The sequence below is a fragment of the Hylobates moloch genome, unplaced genomic scaffold, assembly GCF_009828535.3.
Source record: "Hylobates moloch isolate HMO894 unplaced genomic scaffold, HMol_V3 SCAFFOLD_1, whole genome shotgun sequence".
Classification (NCBI taxonomy): Eukaryota; Metazoa; Chordata; class Mammalia; order Primates; family Hylobatidae; genus Hylobates; species Hylobates moloch.
Window position 1 is genome coordinate 40,373,706 of NW_026652276.1, and position 20,903 is coordinate 40,394,608.

At 38.7% G+C, this 20,903-nt stretch overlaps 1 protein-coding gene across 6 annotated transcripts in view; it reads left to right on the top strand.

The window, feature by feature from the left end:
* The window catches only part of ALS2 (alsin Rho guanine nucleotide exchange factor ALS2), an 87,155-nt gene extending 71,516 nt beyond the window's left edge, over nucleotides 1–15,639 (top strand). For 5 of the 6 annotated variants that reach the window (XM_032754938.2, XM_032754940.2, XM_058439673.1 and 2 more), the window contains 10 exons: nucleotides 540–707; nucleotides 5,222–5,339; nucleotides 6,304–6,461; nucleotides 8,339–8,461; nucleotides 9,293–9,469; nucleotides 10,842–10,887; nucleotides 11,103–11,164; nucleotides 11,700–11,849; nucleotides 12,085–12,181; nucleotides 14,308–15,639. In XM_032754938.2, the coding sequence (XP_032610829.1) occupies nucleotides 540–707; nucleotides 5,222–5,339; nucleotides 6,304–6,461; nucleotides 8,339–8,461; nucleotides 9,293–9,469; nucleotides 10,842–10,887; nucleotides 11,103–11,164; nucleotides 11,700–11,849; nucleotides 12,085–12,181; nucleotides 14,308–14,346 (1,138 nt within the window). In that variant the 3' untranslated portion in view covers nucleotides 14,347–15,639. The remainder of the gene's footprint in view (nucleotides 1–539; nucleotides 708–5,221; nucleotides 5,340–6,303; nucleotides 6,462–8,338; nucleotides 8,462–9,292; nucleotides 9,470–10,841; nucleotides 10,888–11,102; nucleotides 11,165–11,699; nucleotides 11,850–12,084; nucleotides 12,182–14,307) is intronic. The other variant, XM_032754943.2, reaches the window with a different exon arrangement.
* The last annotated feature ends 5,264 nt before the right edge of the window (nucleotides 15,640–20,903 follow it).

Below are 20,903 nucleotides of genomic sequence, written 5' to 3' on the forward strand. Positions count from 1 at the left end.
GCTGGAGTGCAGTGGCGCATTCTCGGCTCACTGCAGGCTCCGCCCCCCGGGGTTCACGCCATTCTCCTGCCTCAGCCTCCCACGTAGCTGGGACTACAGGCTCCTGCCACCTCGCCCAGCTAATTTTTTGTATTTTTAGTAGAGACGGGGTTTCACCGTGTTAGCCAGGATGGTCTCGATCTCCTGACCTCATGATCCGCCCTCCTCGGCCTCCCAAAGTGCTGGGATTACAGGCATGAGCCACCGCGCCTGGCCGAATCAATTTTTTTTAATTAATTCTGTGGAATTATAGGAGGCAGAGTCCATTGGTTTGCTTTGTACTTAATATTCCATACACTTTAATATCCCAAAAACAATAATTAGCTAAAAAACATTCCTTTAGAATTTTCATTTAGTGTTTTAAAAATAGAATTACCATCAGTCTTGGCAGTTTTGGTCACAAAAAAAGCATTCTCAGTTGTATGTTAGAAAGTTTCTGTTCTTTGGAACAATTTTGCACAAAAGAAATGATTAATAAAAGGTTGATATGACTTTATTAGCAGGAAGCTAGGAAACCTGGCAGTGCCAGCTGATGAGAAATGGAAAGCGGTGTTTGACGAATGTTGGCGCCAACTGGGCTGCGAGGGCCCAGGCCAAGGGGAAGTTTGGAAAGCATGGGACAATATTGCTGTGGCCTTGACCACCAGTCGGCGCCAGCACAGAGACAGGTGAGTGAATACCTGTTCAACATACAGCAGAGCATGTTAGGAAGATGAAACTTAAGACCAGTAAGTAGTCAAGGCTCACTACATTTAATTTAAAAGTTAATGATGTACTTGTGCTTCTGAGTAAGAGGGATTAAAACACACTTTCTTTATCTTCTGTTGAACTCAACTATTAAACCTGAACAGAATACATGGACAGTTATTTATGAACTCTGAAAAGTAAGTATCAACAAGTAGATTGAGGAAGAAAACCTGAATTCAAAGTACCACAAAACCAGTGGTGAGTTTACTTAGATGTTTTGCTCCAATATCCCTCAGCCAGAACTCAGTGCAGCCTGAAACGTGAAAGCAAGTACTGTGGTGCAGACACACAGGGATACAGAAAAAATCCCTCTGGTTCTGGCTTAAGGAGTGACAAAGGGACTCCTAAAACTCAGAGTGGTTGATATATACTCAGTTTTCTTTCTGTCTTTTTTCTCTATTCTCTCATGCCCAAGCCTCCAGGACCTTCTGTGGCAGTAATGGCAGCAGCTGGAGCAGGCATGAACAGGAAACTTGCAAAAGTCAAAACTCTTGAGAGAGTGGAATCTTCTTTCCCCTTTGGTGGCTCCTTAGGTCAAGAGAAGGCCAAGCCCCAACCCCACTGCATTTTTGGCTTTGTTCTCTGTTCTCCCACCATCTGTCCCTAGATGTGGCACAATCATGGAAGTGGACAGTTTTTGGCCAGAGGACCTAAAAAGGGGTGCCTGAGAACCAGAAAATACTGGGGATGTGATGGAGAGAAGAGCTCTGGGAAACAAGGCCATAAAGTTGTTTGTGAACTCCTGGGCTCACCCTAGACCTGCGCATGTATGAATTTGATCCTAATTAGTACCAGAGAGTTTGAGAACCAAGCTCATAGGTTGACCACTCAGGTCCCAGAGTAGTCATTAAGTTGTGCACTCACAGAACAAACCCAGGAAGGATGCAAAGGCTTTGAGAAGTGAACTGGCATTGGCACCATGGCCCACAGGAGACTAAAGCAAAAATATCTGCTGTTTTAGGGATTCTCAGTATCACTTACACATTCAGTGATTTGCTGGAAGAATTCACAAGACTCAGCATATAGTTGTACTCACAAGTAAGATTACAGCAACATGGTAGGGATGCACAACCAGATCATAAGGGAAAAAGACACAGGTAGAGTCTGGAGGAATCCATGTGTAAGCTTTCCATGATCTCTCCTTTCTGGGATGAGTCACACACAACACAGTTTTCCCTGCAGCAAAATGCACACATGTCTCATGCTTAAGCCCAGGGAAGCCCACTAGAGACTCAGTGCCCAGGGTTTATATTGGGGACGGGTCACATAGGCACCCTGTGCCTGGCAGTTGCCAAATTCCACAGTCCCAGCTTACAGGAAAGCAGATGTTCACCATAAATCACATTGTTAATCCAAGGACGGCAGAACACCTTTGTCAGTATATGGAACTTTTACGAAGCTTAATTCCCAAGTGGCAGCCAAGGGTCAACCTTATAAGCAGGTTCTTTTTTATTTTATTTCATTTTTATAAATAGAGACAGGGTCTTACTATGTTATCCAGGCTGGTCTCGAACTCCTGGCCTCAAGAAATCCTCCTGCCTCAGTCTCACAAACTGCTGGGATTGCAGGCGTGAGCTACCACACCTAGCTCAGGTCCTTCTAAAGATAACAGTTTCAAGCCTGCTATGTTTACTGTTTTTTGAATGTCAACATTCTCCATAGGATATAAACAAGACCCAGAGTTTTATAATGCTCAAAATATCCAAGACATTAACCAAAATTACTCAGCAATGAAAGAACCATGAAAATCTCAATTTATTTCAGGAAAGAGAATCAATAAATATAAACAGATGACATAGATGTTGAAGTTGTCTGACAAGAACTTTAAAGCAACTATTATAAAATATTCACATGTGCAATCACAAACACCCTTGAAATAAATATTAGAACAAATGTATCAGCAAAGAAACAGAAGATATAAAAAAGAGCCAAATCAAAATTTTGGGGTTGAAAATTACACTAACCAAAATCACTTATTGTGTGAACTCAGTGGCAGAATAGAGATGGCAATGGAAGAGTCAGTGAACCTGAAGATAGATCAATACGGATTATCAAATCTAAACAATTGAGAGAAAAAAACATGAAAAAATAAAAAAGCGAACACAGGGTCAAGGACTTGTGGGTCTAAATTTGTTTCCTTAGAATTCCAGAAGAAAAGGAGAAAGAATGGGCTGGGCATGGTGGCACGCACCTGTAATCCCAGCACTTTGGGAGGCTGAGGCAGGCAGATCACCTGAGGTCAGGAGTTCGAGACCAGCCTGGCCAACATAGCAAAACCCCGTATCTACTAAAAATACAAAATTGGCACGGGCGTGGTGGCAGGTGCCTGTAATCCCAGCTACTTAGGAGGCTGAGGCAGGAGAATCGCTGGAACTCGGGAGGCGGAGGTTGCAGTGAGCCGAGATAGCGCCATTGCACTCCAGCCTGGGCAAAAATAGCAAAACTCCATCTCAAAAAAAAAAAAAAAAAAAAAAGAAAAGGAGAAAGAATGAGGGATGGAACATTTTGTGAAGAAATAATGGTTGAAAACTTCTCAAGTTTAGTAAAAAGACGTGAAACCTATAGATTCAAGTAGCTGAACGAACTCCATCTTGGGAAAAACCACAGATAACCATGTATAGACACATATTAAAATTCATGGACAAAGATCTTGAAAGCAGCTAGAGTGAAATAATGGGAAATCAGCAATTCAAATGACTGCATATTTCTCATTAGAAACCTTAGAAGCCAGAAGGAAGTGGCCCAACATTTTCGAAATACTGAAAGAAAAGTTACAGATGTACTTGTTCATTTCTCTCTTTTTCTCCTTTTTAAAGTTTTCTCTTTTTCACCTTCTTTTCTTTTCTTTTTTTTTTTTTTCTCCTGCTTTTCTCCATCTGCCTTTCTTCTTTAACTTGACCAGTAACTCCCACAAGCATTGCTTAGCATTTGGACCTAAAGAATTTACTAATCCTTGCAGTAAAACTTCCTAATTAACTATGACTTTTTTGAGTTTAATTCTAGATAATGGTTTGTTTGAGCTGTGCCTTCGTTGTTAAAATATCAAGGAGCATACTTTAATCTGTGCATGTAACTACGTACAGTTAATTTTTAAATGAGTTTTATGCTGGTCTTCATTTCCATATGTCAGTTGCTTTCTAAAAGGAATTGAAGAAAAATTGAGCAAGTATCCATTTATTCAGAATGTAAATGTTTGTTCTGAATAATTAAATGTTCTAGTTTGCTAAAAGTTACCAAATTCTTTAAATAAATTACCAATATTCAAATAATCTTAATATACTAAAGTATAGTTACATAGAAATTAAATTCCAAAGGCTGAAAGATACTTCAGGAACTTTAAACATTTCACAGTCAAGTCTAACAAATACTAATTGTTATTCTAGCCTGGAGAGATTAGTTTAGAGTCTATCTAATGGAGTATCCCCAAAATTGATACTTAAAGTAAACCATAGTATAATTTTTCCTTGCTTGAAATTCGTGTGTGTGTTTCAAGAAATTAAATGTAGAAAGAAGTAATTTTTTCTCTGTATTTGGGATAAATAGGAATTGATTTTGGTATTTCATTCATGAAGTTCATAATTGTTACCTTCTACTCTATCAGTAGAAGAAAACTCTCAGGATTGATGAAAGCCATTGACTGCCCCTTGTACGTGATACAGATGGTCAGCTTAGTACAGCCTGTCAGTTCGACCTTAAGACTTTAGCCCTTTGGTTAACCTGGGTTAACTGTTGTTAGGTGTTTCTAAGAAGTGAATATGAATGAACTCTTTATATAAAATTATGTTGCTACCACAAAGATCTTATGTGTTTATCTAAAATCTCTAATAATAATGATTATGCACAGTTTTCAGTTTCTCATTGGTTGTCATCTAATGATAGAATACTATTACCAAAAATTTCAGTTGATTACTAGCATGTGTTTTCTCTTAGCCTCTTCATCCAGTTTCTGTTTACCTGTTATGTGCTTACATTGTCACCTGTTGGAGTGTCATTATCTCCTTGCTTCTTAACCTCATTTTCATTTCTTCCTTTGCCCTTTGACTTATTTCCCTTTTTCCTTAGCTCCCTTCCCTCTTTTATTCCTTTTATTCCATTTTTGTGTTGTCACCAACGGGTCTATCACCTTCAAGCTAATATTGTATTTATCTTCAAGCTAATGTCATATTATTTCCAACACCATGGTTTAGATTGGAGTAGAATCTTCATTAATTTATTGCAGTTGGTACAAAGTAACACTACCTGATTTTTTGAATGAATGTTATGTAAACTGAGTACCTAATAGCAGGATCGTGATGATTTCTGAGTTCGTTGGGTTTAGTACTATGTTGGATGCTCCACTTTGACTGGAGCTAGTGATTGTGTTTCCTGTGACTATTTACACGTATCTTGCTTTCTTGAAGTGAAATACAATAGAATTTTCTTTCCCTTTTTATAGTCCAGAAATATTAAGTCGTTCACAGACTCAGACACTAGAGAGTTTGGAATTCATTCCACAGCATGTTGGTGCCTTCTCTGTGGAGAAATATGATGACATCAGGAAATATTTAATAAAGGTAAACTAGAGTAAAAATTACATTGGTCTTGTGAATTAATGATTCACCTACCACAGTATATCATTCAGATAGACTCACAGCTTAATGTTATTCTAATCCTGTTTTTGCATCCTGGGCATTTCTTTTGTTAATTATCAAACTACCAAGATTACATTTCTACCTAAAGATTGTCCCATTATTATGATAGAACTTTTTAAAGTTTTTTAAGGCATTCAAGGGGGTTCTTAAGAAATAAGATTAGAGTTTAAAATTGCTTTTTGTTAATAACATTAGCAAACTAGAGATTGTATATGTAAAGCATGCTGCCCTCACCCCTGGATAGGCTCTTTGCTTCCTTCGAAACCTTGTAAGACCAGCTACAATTTAAAGTGTGATGTATATTGATGGGAAGTGCAGGAAGGAGTATTCTGAGAAGTCAGGGGAACTGAAGGATGACTGTTTCAGAGTATCATCAACAATGTTTAGTTTTCTCCAAGGTAACATTTTTTTATCATTTTTGTGAAGTTTAAAGTATATTTGAATCTTTTTAAAATTTTGTATTCTTTTTTCTTTTTTTTTTTTTTTTTAAGAGATGGCGGTTCTCACTGTGTTGCTCAGGCTGGCCTCAAACTCCTGAGCTCAATCGATCCTCCTGCCTCAGCTTCCGTAGTAGCTGGGACTATAGGCATGAGCCATCACATCCAGCAGAATCTTTGTTTTAGTGGTATTCCATATCAGTACTTCCAAAGCTATTTGCCCAAAATGTTAAGGAGATTCTTTGATCAAGATTAGGAACTCCAGCTTCATATAAATGGGGTAGATTCAGTACTTTCAAAAAAATCGAAGTATTTGAATATTCCTGGTCCCCAAATTGACTCCTGACATTTTGACAATTGTTTGTCATTTATGAAGTTGTTTCTTATTGATGGATTGTTTCTGCTGTTAATGCACATCAACTGACTTCATTGATTATCTTCCTACTCAGGCCTGTGACACTCCTCTGCACCCCCTGGGCAGGCTTGTGGAGACACTGGTTGCAGTGTATAGAATGACATACGTGGGCGTAGGAGCCAACCGCAGGTTATTGCAGGAGGCTGTAAAGGAGATTAAGTCCTATCTTAAGCGAATTTTCCAGCTGGTGAGGTAAGAGAGCTTTTCACTAAAGTCTGCAGGCTATGGAATATTATTTTATACCAATGCTTGCGTAGTTTCACCCTGAATCATCAAGAAAATAGTTTTATGCCACAGTCCTTTAATAGATTAAATAAAACATGTTTTAAATGTATGTGTAAGCTATAAACATAAAAAAGATGAACCTTAGCTATTGTTATTTATTTATTTTTATGTCTTACTAAGTGTAACAGAAAGCTAAAATAAATGGGGTTTTAAAATTCTAATTTTGGTATGAAGTGTAGTAGTCGTCTTATTTAGATTCAGTCTCTAGGCAAAATCATGTATGTAAAACCCAACCACAGAGTAGATGAAGTTTAATATAAAGTTTTGTCCCTGAGTTTTTGTGTCTTGTCCTTTGGCAACAGTATCACATACGTTCATTTATTTAACAAATATTTATGGAGCATTTCTATGTAATAGCCATCATTCTAGGCTCTCAAGGGATTTATCAGTGAACAAAGACAAACAATCTTTGCTGTCATGGGGCTTACATTCTAATGGGGGAAAAGAGCAAACAAAAAGTATACGTAGTATGTCAGAGTGATTAGCACTATAGAGAAAAATAAAGAGTACTAGGTGTGAGTTGCTATTATTTTAAAGAGAAGGTCAGAGCAGGCTGACTAATACGGTGGTGGTATTTGAGCAGAGACTCGAAGAAGGCAATTAAATGAGACAGTAAGCATCTTTGGGGAGAGAGTTCCAGGCAACAAACAGATTTAAGCTTGTGAGATACAAGATCTTTTACTGAGTTGAAGCCAACAAGTAAATATTATAGTGAGATAATTATACAAAAGTTTGTAAATTTGTCCCAGAACTTCCATATATTGTTTGCCTCAACATTGGAAGTATTTCAGGTTTTGAGGGAGAAGTGTGATCTATTAAAAAGATCACTAGCCTGGGCTAGCTCTGACATTAGCTAGATGAGTATAATGAAAATAAGTGTCCTGACCTTTTTTAGTTTTTTCAACTATACAATTAGGGCAGACGGAGGTGCAAGATGTAAGTCTACAAAAATAGAGAAGACTGCATATTGCCTTTAAAGGGCCAAAATTTAAGTCCGTAAAAATAAGAGAAAATAAACTTATTTATGGTAGAGTCCACTAGCACACAAGAAGTCAGAGATAAAATCTGTGGCAGAACTCAAAGCCCAGGAAAAAAAATTCCTCACCAATTTATCCCCTTGATCATTTGAAAAATTAATTTTCATCAACTTTTAAAAACACATTTTTAAATTTTATGTTGAGTACAGAGGGAAATAATAGACACTGAGGACTCTAAAAGGGGGGAGTGTGTGTGGGAGGGGGTGAGGGTTGAAAACTTACTGATAGGATACAGTGTTCACTGTTCAGGTGATGGGTACATCAGAAGCCCAGACTTTACCACTATCTGATATATCCGTTCAACACAACTGCATATGTGCCCCCTGAATCTATAAAAATAAAATAAAACTTTACGTTGTGTCTTCTATAATCATTTTTCCCTTAATGTTGGATATTTAATTTCTGTCGGTGTTTGCTTATGTTCTAGAAGAGTGGTCCTTGCTCAGTTAATATAAATTGACCTCAGATGAGATTTGCCAGTAAGGAACACATATCTCATATAGATCGGAATTCTCCATTCCTTAGTATCTAGACAGAAGAAAATCATAGCACGTGAAGATTTTGTAGTGGTATTATTCATTAGCTGCATTCTTAATTTTATCCTGTCAGAAACATCAGTTTTCTCAGGGAACTAAAATACTTAGTTGATAATAAAGCTTGCTTTCATAGCTAATGGAAATGTGTTTTTATGCTTTTCAACCCCCCTAGAGGTATAATTGTATAATTATATTTTTTATTCTTCCTTAGGTTCTTATTTCCTGAGCTGCCTGACGAAGGCAGCACAATTCCTCTCTCTGCTCCTCTGCCAACCGAAAGGAAGTCTTTTTGCACTGGGAAGTCAGATTCCCGATCTGAATCACCAGAGCCAGGGTAAATGGAGTTGGGTGGGGACAGTGAAGAAAGGGAGTGGTGACTAGATGATCTTACTCAAAGAGTCCCAGGGAGAAAGTATGTTCTCTACATCTATTTCCTCGTTTCTAAAATGATATGGTTGGGGCCAGCCACAGTGGCTCCCACCTGTAATCCCACACTTTGGGAGGCTGAGGTGGGAGGATTGCTTGATCTTAGGAGTTCAAGAGCAGCCTGGGCAACATAAGGAGACCCATCTCTACAAAAATAAAAAAACAATTAGCAGGGCGTGGTGGCACACACCTACGGGCTCAGCTACTTGTGAGGCTGAGATGAGAGGATCACTTGGGCCTGGGAGGTTAAAGGCTGCAGTGAGCTGTGACTGCACCATTACGCTCCAGCCTGGGTGACAAAGTGAGACCTGTCTCAAAAAAAAAAAAAATGTAGCTGGGTAGGTGCCCCCTCTGAGGTCCCTCTTAGGTCTCTCAAGTACTATTAGCCATACCCCAGGAAAAAGCAACCACAGATGATCTGAGCACAAAGGCTGCTTAGCAAAGGAAGTAACATCACACTGTCCTAGAATAACCTCAGAGAAATCAGCCTCAAAATGGAAACAAAGTAGGTTTTCAGTGAGATTTTTAATTCATGAAAAGAATTCAGTTTCCTCTAAGGCAAAATTATAGATAATGTCCTCATATCAACTCCATATGTAAAGAGCAGAGTTAATATTATAACTTCTTTAAAACTTCCCATCTCTACTTTTGACTTTTTGAAACTGAAGCTCTATCTTGGATTCTGTATTCAATTTTAATATGAAAAATGCTCCTTTCCTCCCACTCCATTATTTTGTAGTTATGTAGTAACGAGTTCTGGATTATTGCTTCCTGTGCTGCTACCTCGGCTCTACCCACCGCTGTTTATGCTTTATGCTTTGGATAATGATCGCGAGGAAGACATTTACTGGGAATGTGTCCTTCGACTAAATAAGCAGCCAGATATTGCTCTCCTGGGCTTTCTTGGGGTGCAGAGGTAAGGGTAGCACAACCAAATGGTTTTAATTTAAAATGCAAACTGCATTATTGGAAATTTGGCACTTTGATATCTAATTATATATATGGCTTGTAATTATTTACTTTTTTGCATACGTCTTATTTAACAAAATAGTGATAGTTAATAATCTTTATTTCTGAGAATATTTGGAGATGAGTATGAAACCTGCTGATTCTTTGGAATGTGTTTTTTATTATGTTTTCATATATATAGTAATATATATTTATTATATATTAGTAATATATAATATATATTTTTATATATACATATATATAGTAAGTCTGAGCTATTTTGCCTGGTATTTTATAGCTCTTTAGAGCAGAATACATATCTTTGGCATTCTTCCTTCTCTTCTTTTCTCTCCTCCCTCTCCATTTGCAATTTTTAAGTTAAAGGTTTTGAAGTGTTTTTTGTTTGGTTGGTTTTTTGGAAAGAGAGTTTCGCTCTGTCATGCAGGCAGGAGTGCAGTGGTGCAATCTCAGCTCACTGCAACCTCCACCTCCCAGGTTCAAGCAATTCTTGTCCCAGCCTCCCAAGTAGCTGGGATTACAGGCGCGTGGCACCATGCTCAGCTGATTTTTGTATTTTTGGTATAGATGGAGTTTTGCTGTGTTGGCCAGGCTGGTCTCGAACTCTTTGTCTCAAGTGATGGGCTCGCCTCGGCCTCCCAACGTGCTGGGATTACAGGTGTGAGCCACTGTGCCCAGCCCTGCTGTTTTTATTAGAAGACATTATTGCTCATTATCCAGGGAATACTAAATTATTATGTTTTCTTTCTAGGGCAGTGATAAAGCTGATTCCACCTCCCCAATCTCTATTTGTGCTACCAAGAAAAGTGAATAAGCCTTAATTTTTTTTTTTTTGAGACGGAGTCTTGCTTTGTTGCCCTGGCTGGAGTGCAGTGGCTCAATCTTGGCTCGCTGCAACCTCCATCTCCCAGGTTCAAGTGATTCTCGTGCCTCAGCCTCCCAGCTAGCTGGGATTACAGGCCTGTGTCAACGCACCCAGCTAATTTTTGTATTTTCTTATTTTTGTGCTATTTTTAAATTTTGTGCTTTAATTGTTTTCAGTGGAATAATTCAGTAGTAGAAATGAGATAAAACTGAGTGAAGGAAAAATATTTGGTAATATCTGTAATGTGTAGGGTTATTGGGATATAGAATGACAAATCCCTTAGGGAGATGATAAAAACTCTTAAATCACTTCTGGAATGTTTATAAAAACTTAACCTATTGTGGAGCAGTTCTTTTTAATGGGGACAGGGAAGCCAATATAGCTGTCAACTATTTTTATGGGATTTTGTCTACCATAAGTAACAACTTACATTAATAATTTATGGATTCCATTATAGGAAATTTTGGCCAGCAACCTTGTCAATCCTTGGAGAGAGTAAAAAGGTATAGTAGATTTTCTTTTCCTCAGCAAAAATGCTTTTCTCTAATGGGAAGGATTTGAGATAGCAAAACTTTTTCATTTTACTTTGATAGAACAGTACCCAAGCTTGCGTTTGCATCTGTTATTACCAAAGACCTGCACTCTGACATCAATATCATTTATTTCTGTTGTTGCAGAAAATAGTTTTCCTCCTTGACCTTCACTCTCTTTTTTGCAGGTTTTGCCAACCACGAAAGATGCTTGTTTTGCCTCAGCAGTAGAATGTCTGCAGCAGATCAGGTAATCTCTGATTTGTTGAAAAGCCACACAAATCGAAGTAGTGCTTGGTCTATTAAGATATTATTAATATGATCTTATCTTTACCTAATCCTTAAGCATCCCCATTCTATATGCTGATGGTGTCAAACTCAACCTGGAAATCAGAAATCAGAATGAGACCCTTGGGTTATCTTTTACTCTAAAATGACCTTGCATTTTCAAAAGTAGTGGAGAGCCAAGCCAGAAATTTATCCATATAATCACATCTTTAGCCAATTGGAAATTAACCAGATTTCTCGTTCAGAAAAGAGCATATATTAGGAGAATGAGATTTCACATGGGTAAAAGGAAACAATATATGAATCGTAGACAGTTGGAGGCTACTTTTCTCATAGCACCATGGGAGTACAAAGTCATCCTTTCCAACGACTCATAATGCCTACGTGTCCAGGTTAAGGCATGTGAACCCTAGGAGGGAATATTGTCAAAAAAGCATGATCAGATGGCTTTATTAAGAAAATTATAGGATGTCTTTTTGTCATTGTTTCTGTAACAGCACAACATTTACCCCATCAGACAAACTTAAGGTCATCCAGCAGACTTTTGAGGAGATCTCTCAGAGTGTCCTGGCATCACTCCAGGAAGATTTCTTGTGGTCCATGGATGACTTGTTTCCTGTTTTCTTATATGTGGTGCTACGGGCCAGGTAATTGTTTTATGACTTTATTATTAGTGAGTCATTATTTTTAAAAGTCTGCTGCTTGCATTTTCTGAACTGACAACAGGAGTATGCTCTTCCACTAGAAAAAAATTGATTAACCCATTCCACTGTGGCATTACCTTTTTATTGAACTGTTCTTTCTTTTTCCCATCAACTAGATTCAAAAGGAGAACGGACATGTAAGTGAAAATAACTCAGCATCTTTTTCTCTTTGGGGCAGGATTAGGAATTTAGGCTCTGAGGTACACCTCATTGAGGATCTAATGGACCCCTATCTTCAGCATGGGGAACAGGGTATAATGTTCACCACCTTGAAGGTGAGTGTAGTTATTATTTAATACTTTTTTATCTTCATATCTCTTTCATTTATCATATTATAAATGCCATTAACCCCTTTTTTTTGTATAAAAGTTTAATGCAAACCTTAAATGCCTTTAGAGCACATTTTGTTCTACACTTTAAAACATTATATAGTATATTAAAGTAGGATAAGCCAGTTGTTCCTCAAAATACTAAAGCAAATTCTTCATTATCTAATCCTCCTTGTAAATTGATCAAACTGTTATAAATGCTTACATTTATATAAATAATCTTAACTCTAAAAAAGAAACAGAAAGGATTCTTAGTGTCCAAGAAAGTTTCCAACAGGAGTGCTATTTAATGGAACAGGATAAAACACAGAAGGCAGTATGTAAATAACGAATTTGAATTCCATCTTCTTTCTTTGCCTTGTATTTACTGTAACCAATAGATTACAAATGAGCTTCTTTGATCTGGGTGGCCTGGAGAGATTTTTAGAAGTCATTTGTTTCCCGCCTTGATTTTTCTTGGAATTTGGAAGAATCACTCCAAAGTTTATTGAAAGAACAGCAGATAGAAAGTGCAAAAACACTTGTGAAAAATGAGAAAGAATAGACCTACTCTTCCAGTTAGTAAAATTTATAAAATTATAATAATGAAGATAAAATAGTATGTGACTGTCACAGGAATACACAATTACCTAAATAGAAGGGATAGCTCCCATATAAACACATCATAATAAAAACTTCACATGAAAGTGGAAACACCAAACCAAAAAGGAAAAGAGGAATTATTTAACAAATGGTAAAACAAAGTATTGGATAGCTTATTAGCAGTTTTGGAGGGAGGGTAGAATAGCAAATTATATAGATGCTTTGGGGTTTAAATATAGAGAAAGGAAGAGAGAAGGAAAGACAGGTAAATTAAAATAAGAAAAACAGCTGGAGGGCAGTGGTGCGATCTTGACTCACTGCATCCTCCACTTCCCAGGTTCAAGTGATTCTGCCACCTCAGCCTCCCAAGTAGTTGGGATTACAAGTGCCTGCCACCACGCCTGGCTAATTTTTGTATTTTTATTAGGGATGGGGTTTCACCAGGTTGGCCAGGCTGGTCACGAACTCCTGACCTCAGATGATCCGCCCTCCTCAGCCTCGCAAAGTGCTGGGATTACAGGCGTGAGCCACTGCACCCGCCTACCATTAGCACTTCTATTAAATAAACTGAAAAGGGGGAGAAACTGGGGAAAATATTGGCCACAAATGACTTAGATTATTAGTGTTTACATTATATGAAGAGTATCTCTAAACAGATCACCAAAGAAGAAACTGAACTAGTAAGTTTACGTGTAGAAAAATACTCAACCTCACTGAAACTCATAGTACTGCAGATATAATAAGGTACCATTTTGTGCTGTTAAATTAGCAAGAATGTTTTAAAATTACTGGTGGGGTTATAGTGAAGTCATTATTATTCCCACATTGCTGATAAGGGGGTAAGTAGCCATTACCCTTTTGGAAAGCAATTGTTACTAACGTAGATATCAACAACATAAAAAAATGTGGAGTTTGACTCAATGGTTCTACTCCTGGGGATTTATCCTAAGAAACTAAAGAATGGAAAATATTACATGTTATCTGGATGTGCTATTCATTGGGGTATGAGTAATTCCCATACCTGGAAACTCATAATTCAGGGTGCTTCTTAAAAAGGCATTCCTGGAAGTTACGACTCCCCAGGTCTGCAGTGATGCTCAATCTGTATATTTATTAATCATACTAGGTGATTCTAATTAGAGTTGTACCTTTTAATGATTGGTATACTCTAAATGTCTAATCAGTAATGGCAAATTGTGGTGTCTCTGCGTGGTGAAGAATATTAGATAGCTTGTAAAAAAAACTTTGTTTGTTTTAGAATAAGACGGGAAATGAAAAAATTTTGTCTATACTAATTACAAGTAGGCAAAAGACAGCCACTAGATAGGGGAACTAGAAGGGAACAGGGAAAAGTGAAATCAGTTAAATCTGTTGGGCCATCAACTGAATTTGTTCATAAGGGATTTTGTTTCTTTAGTCCCGTATGCATTGCTCTCTTTATGTAATTTCTTTAAAAGTGAACTTGAAATTATTTTGTACTTTTTTTCCAGGCATGTTACTACCAGATTCAACGTGAGAAGCTTAACTAGGCTGCATAACAGCTTGAAAACTGGATTATCTACTACAGAGTGTTATAACACCATCTGGAGTCTTCCCGTAGTGGCAAAAAAGAACAGTGTTGAAATTGGAAAGGACTTTGTGTTATTTAGGTTGTTAGAATGAGCTTTACTAATAACAAGAGCCCTGAGCCCAGAAAAAAGGACTGTATAGTTTAAAGAGAGGATTGAAAAGGAGGTAAGAAATCAGATTAGACCAGTTCTTGGCCTATGATAGTTCCAAAAATACCATTCATCTACTGTTTGAAAAAAGAAGGGGATATCCCTTCCTACAGTAAAGGGTATGTCAGCTACATGAAGCTGTAAGAAAAGCTTCCAGTAGAACTTCTTATATTAAAGAAGTTGATGGATATTTTTGAATTTCTGGTTTGCCTGAATCCACCTGCAGTTACCCCGATCCCTTTGCAAGAACCAGATCGTACTTGAAACTATAGTGGCCACACTCTGCCTTCCTGAGTCCCTTCCAGTCATGTGTGCATCATGTCTCTTTGCCAAGGGAGGGGAGAAGGGAACTTTTAAACTGCAGTTTTAACTTTTTCTAAGCTTTTTCTTGATGGGCAAGGTTCTGTGCAAAACTAGCACATTCTGTCCCCAAAATGTGGAATGCATCCAAATAGGAGTCTTCTGCCTCTTAACTTAAAAGAACATAGGAATTTTGTTTTTGGCTTCTTTATCACGCTACAGAGAGTGAATACACTGGAATTCAGACACTGACTTTGAGCTGCTAAGAACCTCATTTGTCCACGTGCAAACACTGTATTCCGAGGCCTGTGAGTGGCAGCCTGAGGAGGTTTTGCATGCAGGCTGTGTTTTCAAGCAGGACTAACAATTGGGAAATAAGCAAAAAACTGCATCGGTCCCCAGCCTGGTGGTGTTCTTCCCTATACTTCACACTGGACTCAGGATGGGAAGAAAAAAGGAAACAAGCTTTGGCTTTTTCCATCTGAAAAGTATTGTGGCACCTCAACATTTCAGTGTTTTGCTTTTTAAAAAATGCCCTATTGTAAGTTGTTGGTTTATACTGTATAACACTAGTAGCTGTTTTGAATAACATAGGTGCTCTTCCTCATCTCATCTCCTACACCGTGGTGAGCATACAGAGTGTCCTGATTTGTGTAAGTGACTGAGAAGATGTTAATTACTTTTGAAAAAGGATCATGGTTTTTGCTCTACTTTATAATCAAGACAAGTGTTTATTAAAATACTGTTTTGGAATGTTGGCTGTAATGTAACAGCAATTTTCATAATAAAAGGCATTCATCTTTATGTGGTGGTTTTATGATTGTAGAAGAAATAAACAGGGCAGCCTAAAAGATGAAAGGAAACCCAGACTTAGTATTTCTTCAGCCCATATTGTAATCCATGCCTCTAAGTATTGGCCTCAGAAGTCCCTCTGGGGTTTTAGAAATCTCTCTCTTTAAAATAAACGTAAACCAATAATTATAGCACCCTTTCTAGCAAACAGCAAGTTAACTTTCTGACCCCAATAACCCAAGGACACGGGTCTCAAAAGAAATCTGTTATTTCTTTGAATAAAAAGCATATTTTGATAGTTACTCGTTTTTTTTTTCCTCCTAAACAGATTGAGGGAAGGGAAGGTGAGGCTTTAAAATTCTGCTTAGAAATGTTAGATATTAATTATCTCCCAGTTGTAATGTTTTCTCAAGAGGCCTTTCCATCTTGTTGCTGCCTCTACCAGAATGTGCCTGTCCACTGTTGGAAGGGGACCAACCCTTAAAGATCCATTTATGTTAAATACTTTGCATTTACATTGGAGATTGTTTTGAGTTTCTGAAGAAACACATAAATAACCACATTTGCCTGGTAAAGCCAAATTTACAGAATTTCTGACTCCGGGCGGGGGTGGATAATATGTGGAAATGGACAAACAAAAACTTTGAGACAAATTGACCCATTGAGAAGATTTCCAATGATGATAGGCTGTCTCAGTTCTAAGAAAAGCCATGTTACAATTCGTCCTTTTACTGGAGTCTTGAATGAAACTGTTCAGTTACTTTGGATTCTTCCTAGTATATACTTTTCAGATAGCATATTAAAATTATAAATTTTGAACTGTATTGGAAGAAAAACCCTAAATCTCCAGGCCAATGTTTGTAAATAGAAGTCCCCGGCACTCCTGCAGCAGTTTACAATGGTCATTCACATGCGTGATGAATGCTTACAGCAGCCCAAAGATGCAGGTGTTATCCCCATTTCCCCCCATTTTTCAGACAAGCAGTGACCAAGAAGATTTGCTCACTGCCAGAGCTGGGACTCCAGCCTAGAACTTCTCTACTCCCTACTTCTCTAGAAGCCCAGTGCTTTTTGCTACCACAGCTGCCAGAGATGTCATTTCATAGCTGGTTATGTATTGAAAGTTCTTGAAAGTGAGTTAAAAATGAAAATCTTATTGAAATCAAGTGCTTTTCACAAAATATGCTGTACTCAGAACACAAATGTATCACATTCCCAGCTTGCGTTTTCATCTATGATGGAGAGATTAGGAAAGCCACATGATTAATGTGGGTAGAAGGGCTGATGACCCTCTGATAACTGCCATTTGGTCTCTACCTTTTGCCTTGCTGTCAGCAATACCTTCCTCTCCTTTCTGTAATATCTCCTTCCAAATGCTGTCCCCACTGAGCACTCCCTACAGTATTAAGTTTTCAGATAAAGAAGAAGCTCCTATCTGAGATAGAAAATGCTGTTTGTTAAGTTCAGAACAGTGGCTTGGGAGGGGATTTACCAGAAGGTACTGTTTTTGATGGGCTTCTATTATTAGCTGAACAGTCTTCAGTTGTTTTCTCACCATAATATGAGAGATTTAATAAGGTTGGTAGGTTATTGGCTTATTTCTGGTCCTGCCACATTTTTTTCTTTCATTAAAAATGCTATCTGCTGTTGTGGAATGTCTGTCATCTTGAAATAATCAACAAAAATATTAGTGTCTTTCTGCTGTTAACCATGTGTTGGCAATTTGAGAGAAAATACTAGAATGTAGGTTTGAAAATGATACAAATTAGACTTCAGTTCAAGGAATACTTAAGAAGATTTGTGGCAGGAAAGGCTTGTGAGTAATTTAGTTGTTAGGCTGGGTTAGGCATCTGTGGATTACATCAAAGAGGATGTGCAGAGATTTTATCGGGAGCAGTGAGGTGACTTTGGCAGCTAACAGGCCACTAGTATCCTACTAAAGCTTTTGTCTGGATAGGAGCAACATTGCATGTTTACAGTCTTGCAGGTAAGAGACCTTGGCAAATAATCCTCAGTTACCAGAAGATGTATCCATAACTGCCTAGCTTGCCTGTCAGTTTTTAATAGCTAAAGATATAAATCTGGGTAATCTAACTCAAATGGCTTAGTTTCATTTTAACTCAAATGATATGGGGAATTTTATGATCTTGAAAGAGCAGGTTTTGCTTTGAGAAGCCATTTCTTCAGTACGGAATAATGAGTTGTCAGGAAGATTGAGTACAATGGGCATTTGCCCTGGTCCTAATCAACAGCATTTGGACCCAGAGGAAGCCAGCTATTTTTGTAAGGGCATTTCTCATCATTAAGTTTTCAAGTGCTTTTTTAGAGTTTGTCTAGTAAAAAGCATTATTTTGAAAAACAAGCATAGTAAGGGTAGGGGGTTGTGGCATTTAATAATACATTTTAAAAAGCTAATGAAAATACTGATTTTTAAAACAAGATTTAGGACAGATTCCTTAGGCGTCAGTCACACTAATGCATCTTCTGAGTCAAGAACTGGCTATCCTCTCTGTACTCAGTCCGGAATTGCATGTGGTGGGGTGCTTACTTATTTGCAGTCTCAATCAAGAATTCTCACTCTCAAGATGGCAGAAATAGATAAGTTTCAACTGACAAATTTGGTACAGAAGTCATGGAAAGGAAGGTAAGTCTTTTGTCAGGCATCATGCCAGGCATCGGCATCTTTCAGGACTAAGGAAACAAAAGAGGAAAACTTGATTTTACTACATGTTAACTACTGAATACTTCCTTGAATGTCAGATTCCTTATCTGTAAAACAAAGGTTTTGCATTTGATTATCTCTAAGATCCCCTCTGCCCCCTGTTTTAAAGTTTGATAGGGAAAGAGGTTTAAGTCAGGATACCAGGCCAGGGAGGAAAGGAAGGGAGGGCATAGGCCTCTGGAGTTCAGCTGCCTCCCCCGTCAGGATTGAAGTCCCAGCTGCTGGCCACTGCCTTGAGGGAGGTATCAGCCTTTTACTTCTGGATCTTGGCCTCTGCTTGTTCTACCCCTTCCCAACAACAACTGAACATACCGAGTGCTTGCTATAGCCCAAGCACTGTTGCAGGTGAAGCTGCAGCATGAACAAGATAAGCAACATCTCTGCTCCGCCGGCCCTCTGCAGACTTTCCACCTGCGGGAGGCAGACACTGAGCGAGCCAATGGATACGAGAACTGGGAAAATGAGAAGTGCTATGAGGGCAGTAAGTTGCAACTGTTTTCTTAGCTACCTGGAGGGAGGGAAAATCATTTTCTGGAAGTTTTTTCTATGAGTTTTGTCTTCGCTTTGGCTGCCATAACAAAATACCATAGACAGTGGCTTAAACAACAGAAACGTATTTTCTCATACAGTTCTGGAGGCTGGAAATTGAAGATTGGGACGCCAGCGTGGTTGGGTTCTTGGGAGGGTTCTCTTCCTGGCTTTCAGATGGCTGCGTTTTCACTGTGCCATCATCTGGCAGGGAGAGAGAGAACACATGAACTCTGATGGCTCTTACCCGGATGCTAATGACATCATGAGGCCTCTACCTCATGACGTTAACTAAAGCCAGTTACCTCCCAAAGGCCCCATCTTCAAATACCATCAACACTGGGGATTAGGGCTTCAACATCTGAATTGGGGGTGGGGACACAACATTCAGTCCACAGTAAATTTGTCATAGGAACCTGAAGATGACCAGCTAAGCACAGTTTTTAGAATTTACATAAGTTGTAGATTACTGTAATTATTGTTTTTGCCTCTATGGCTGAGAAACTTTGGGTCAAAACAAGCCTTTTAGAATGTATAAATTAGTTATCTAGGTAGCCCTGAAGTTGGCTCTAGATTTATTGGAAGCTATTTTAACCATTGCATTCACTCAAGAAACCACCGCCTATCTGTGAAGCACAGTCTATCTGTAAAGCTCCCTCACAATAAATTCATCTCAGAAATTTGTAGTCTCTAGTGTGTGCCCCCAACTGCCGAATGGGTAGGCCTAGCTCAGCACAGTCATTCGGGCATTAAATATGGTAGAAATGTGGTCCACCTTATGATGTGCAAACAACAGTTGGCTTGTTTAATCTGCACTGCTTCGCCAAGGACGTGTGATTTGTGAGATGCTGGAGGGGAACCAATTTTAAGAGTCAGCCTGAGTGTCAGCCTCATCTGTCTGCTCTGACTTTTGTCTGCTCTCTGGCAGGCACTCCATCTCCCTTTTCAATTTTCTACCCTGGAAGCGCTCCCCTCCAGGGAGGAAGATGAGTCAGATATGCAGCTGTGATGCTAAATGATTCAATAGAGGCAAAAACGCAGAACAGAGGAAAATGCATGGTTTAATCTGACTCAATTGCAAGTGGGCAGGGTAGGTGATGGAGGGCAAGTCAAAAGCATGACGATGTCAAGCTTTGGTAGAACCTAGCAAACTAGAAGACTTCAGGGTGTTTGGAAAGGAATGTGTAGGGGAAAGTTGTCTAAAATGCTGTAACAGCTTTCTGTGTTGCTCTTCTCACTGCCTTAGAATTTAGAGTCAAAATAATAATGATCTTTTCTTCTTTTAGATAGCCTTCCTGGCTTCAGCCCACAATCTGTCTAGATTCTAGACAGTGGTTCTCAACCCTATCAAAGTCAATATTCCAGTCTTTAACAACTAATTTGAAGTGTTCCTTTTATAACAAAAACCTTAATTTATTCTTTATTGTCCTACTATAACAATGTTGTTGGTCCCTACCCCCACCGCATACCCCTTGGTCGTTACCATTTTGGTGCACTCTGGGCCCACTCCAGCTGCTAGCCCCTCCACTTCCTATCTGAAGGTATACATGTTGCATGCTGGAAGAGTCAGAAATAATGCTCTCTGTGAAGAGCTCTCAACCTGTTGGCTCTCAACAGGGGCCAAGAGAGTGAGGGTATTTATATACCAAGGTTGCCATTGGTGTATAAAAACCCTCATGTTGCCATTGGTGTATAAATACCCTCACTCCCTTGGCCCCTGTTCCCCCGTGGGATTAATCTCTAGTTGCCCACAGTGGTTACTTCTTGATAACAACCTATTACTGGCTTTTTCCCCTTCCCTGCCTCAATGCCCTACTCCCCATTGTATATTAAACCTGCGCAAAAGTGTCTTGTGTTTGTATGTAAAGGAAAGTTGGTGTCTAGATTCAGATAACTACAGGTTTTTTTGTTTTTCAGTGACATGAAAGTTCAGTGGGACATTTGAAATACAGGGCATGAGGCGATTCTTCACTGTGTAGGGCAACTTGTGGAAAACTTTGCTTAAAGAGCAGTAGGCATGTTTTCT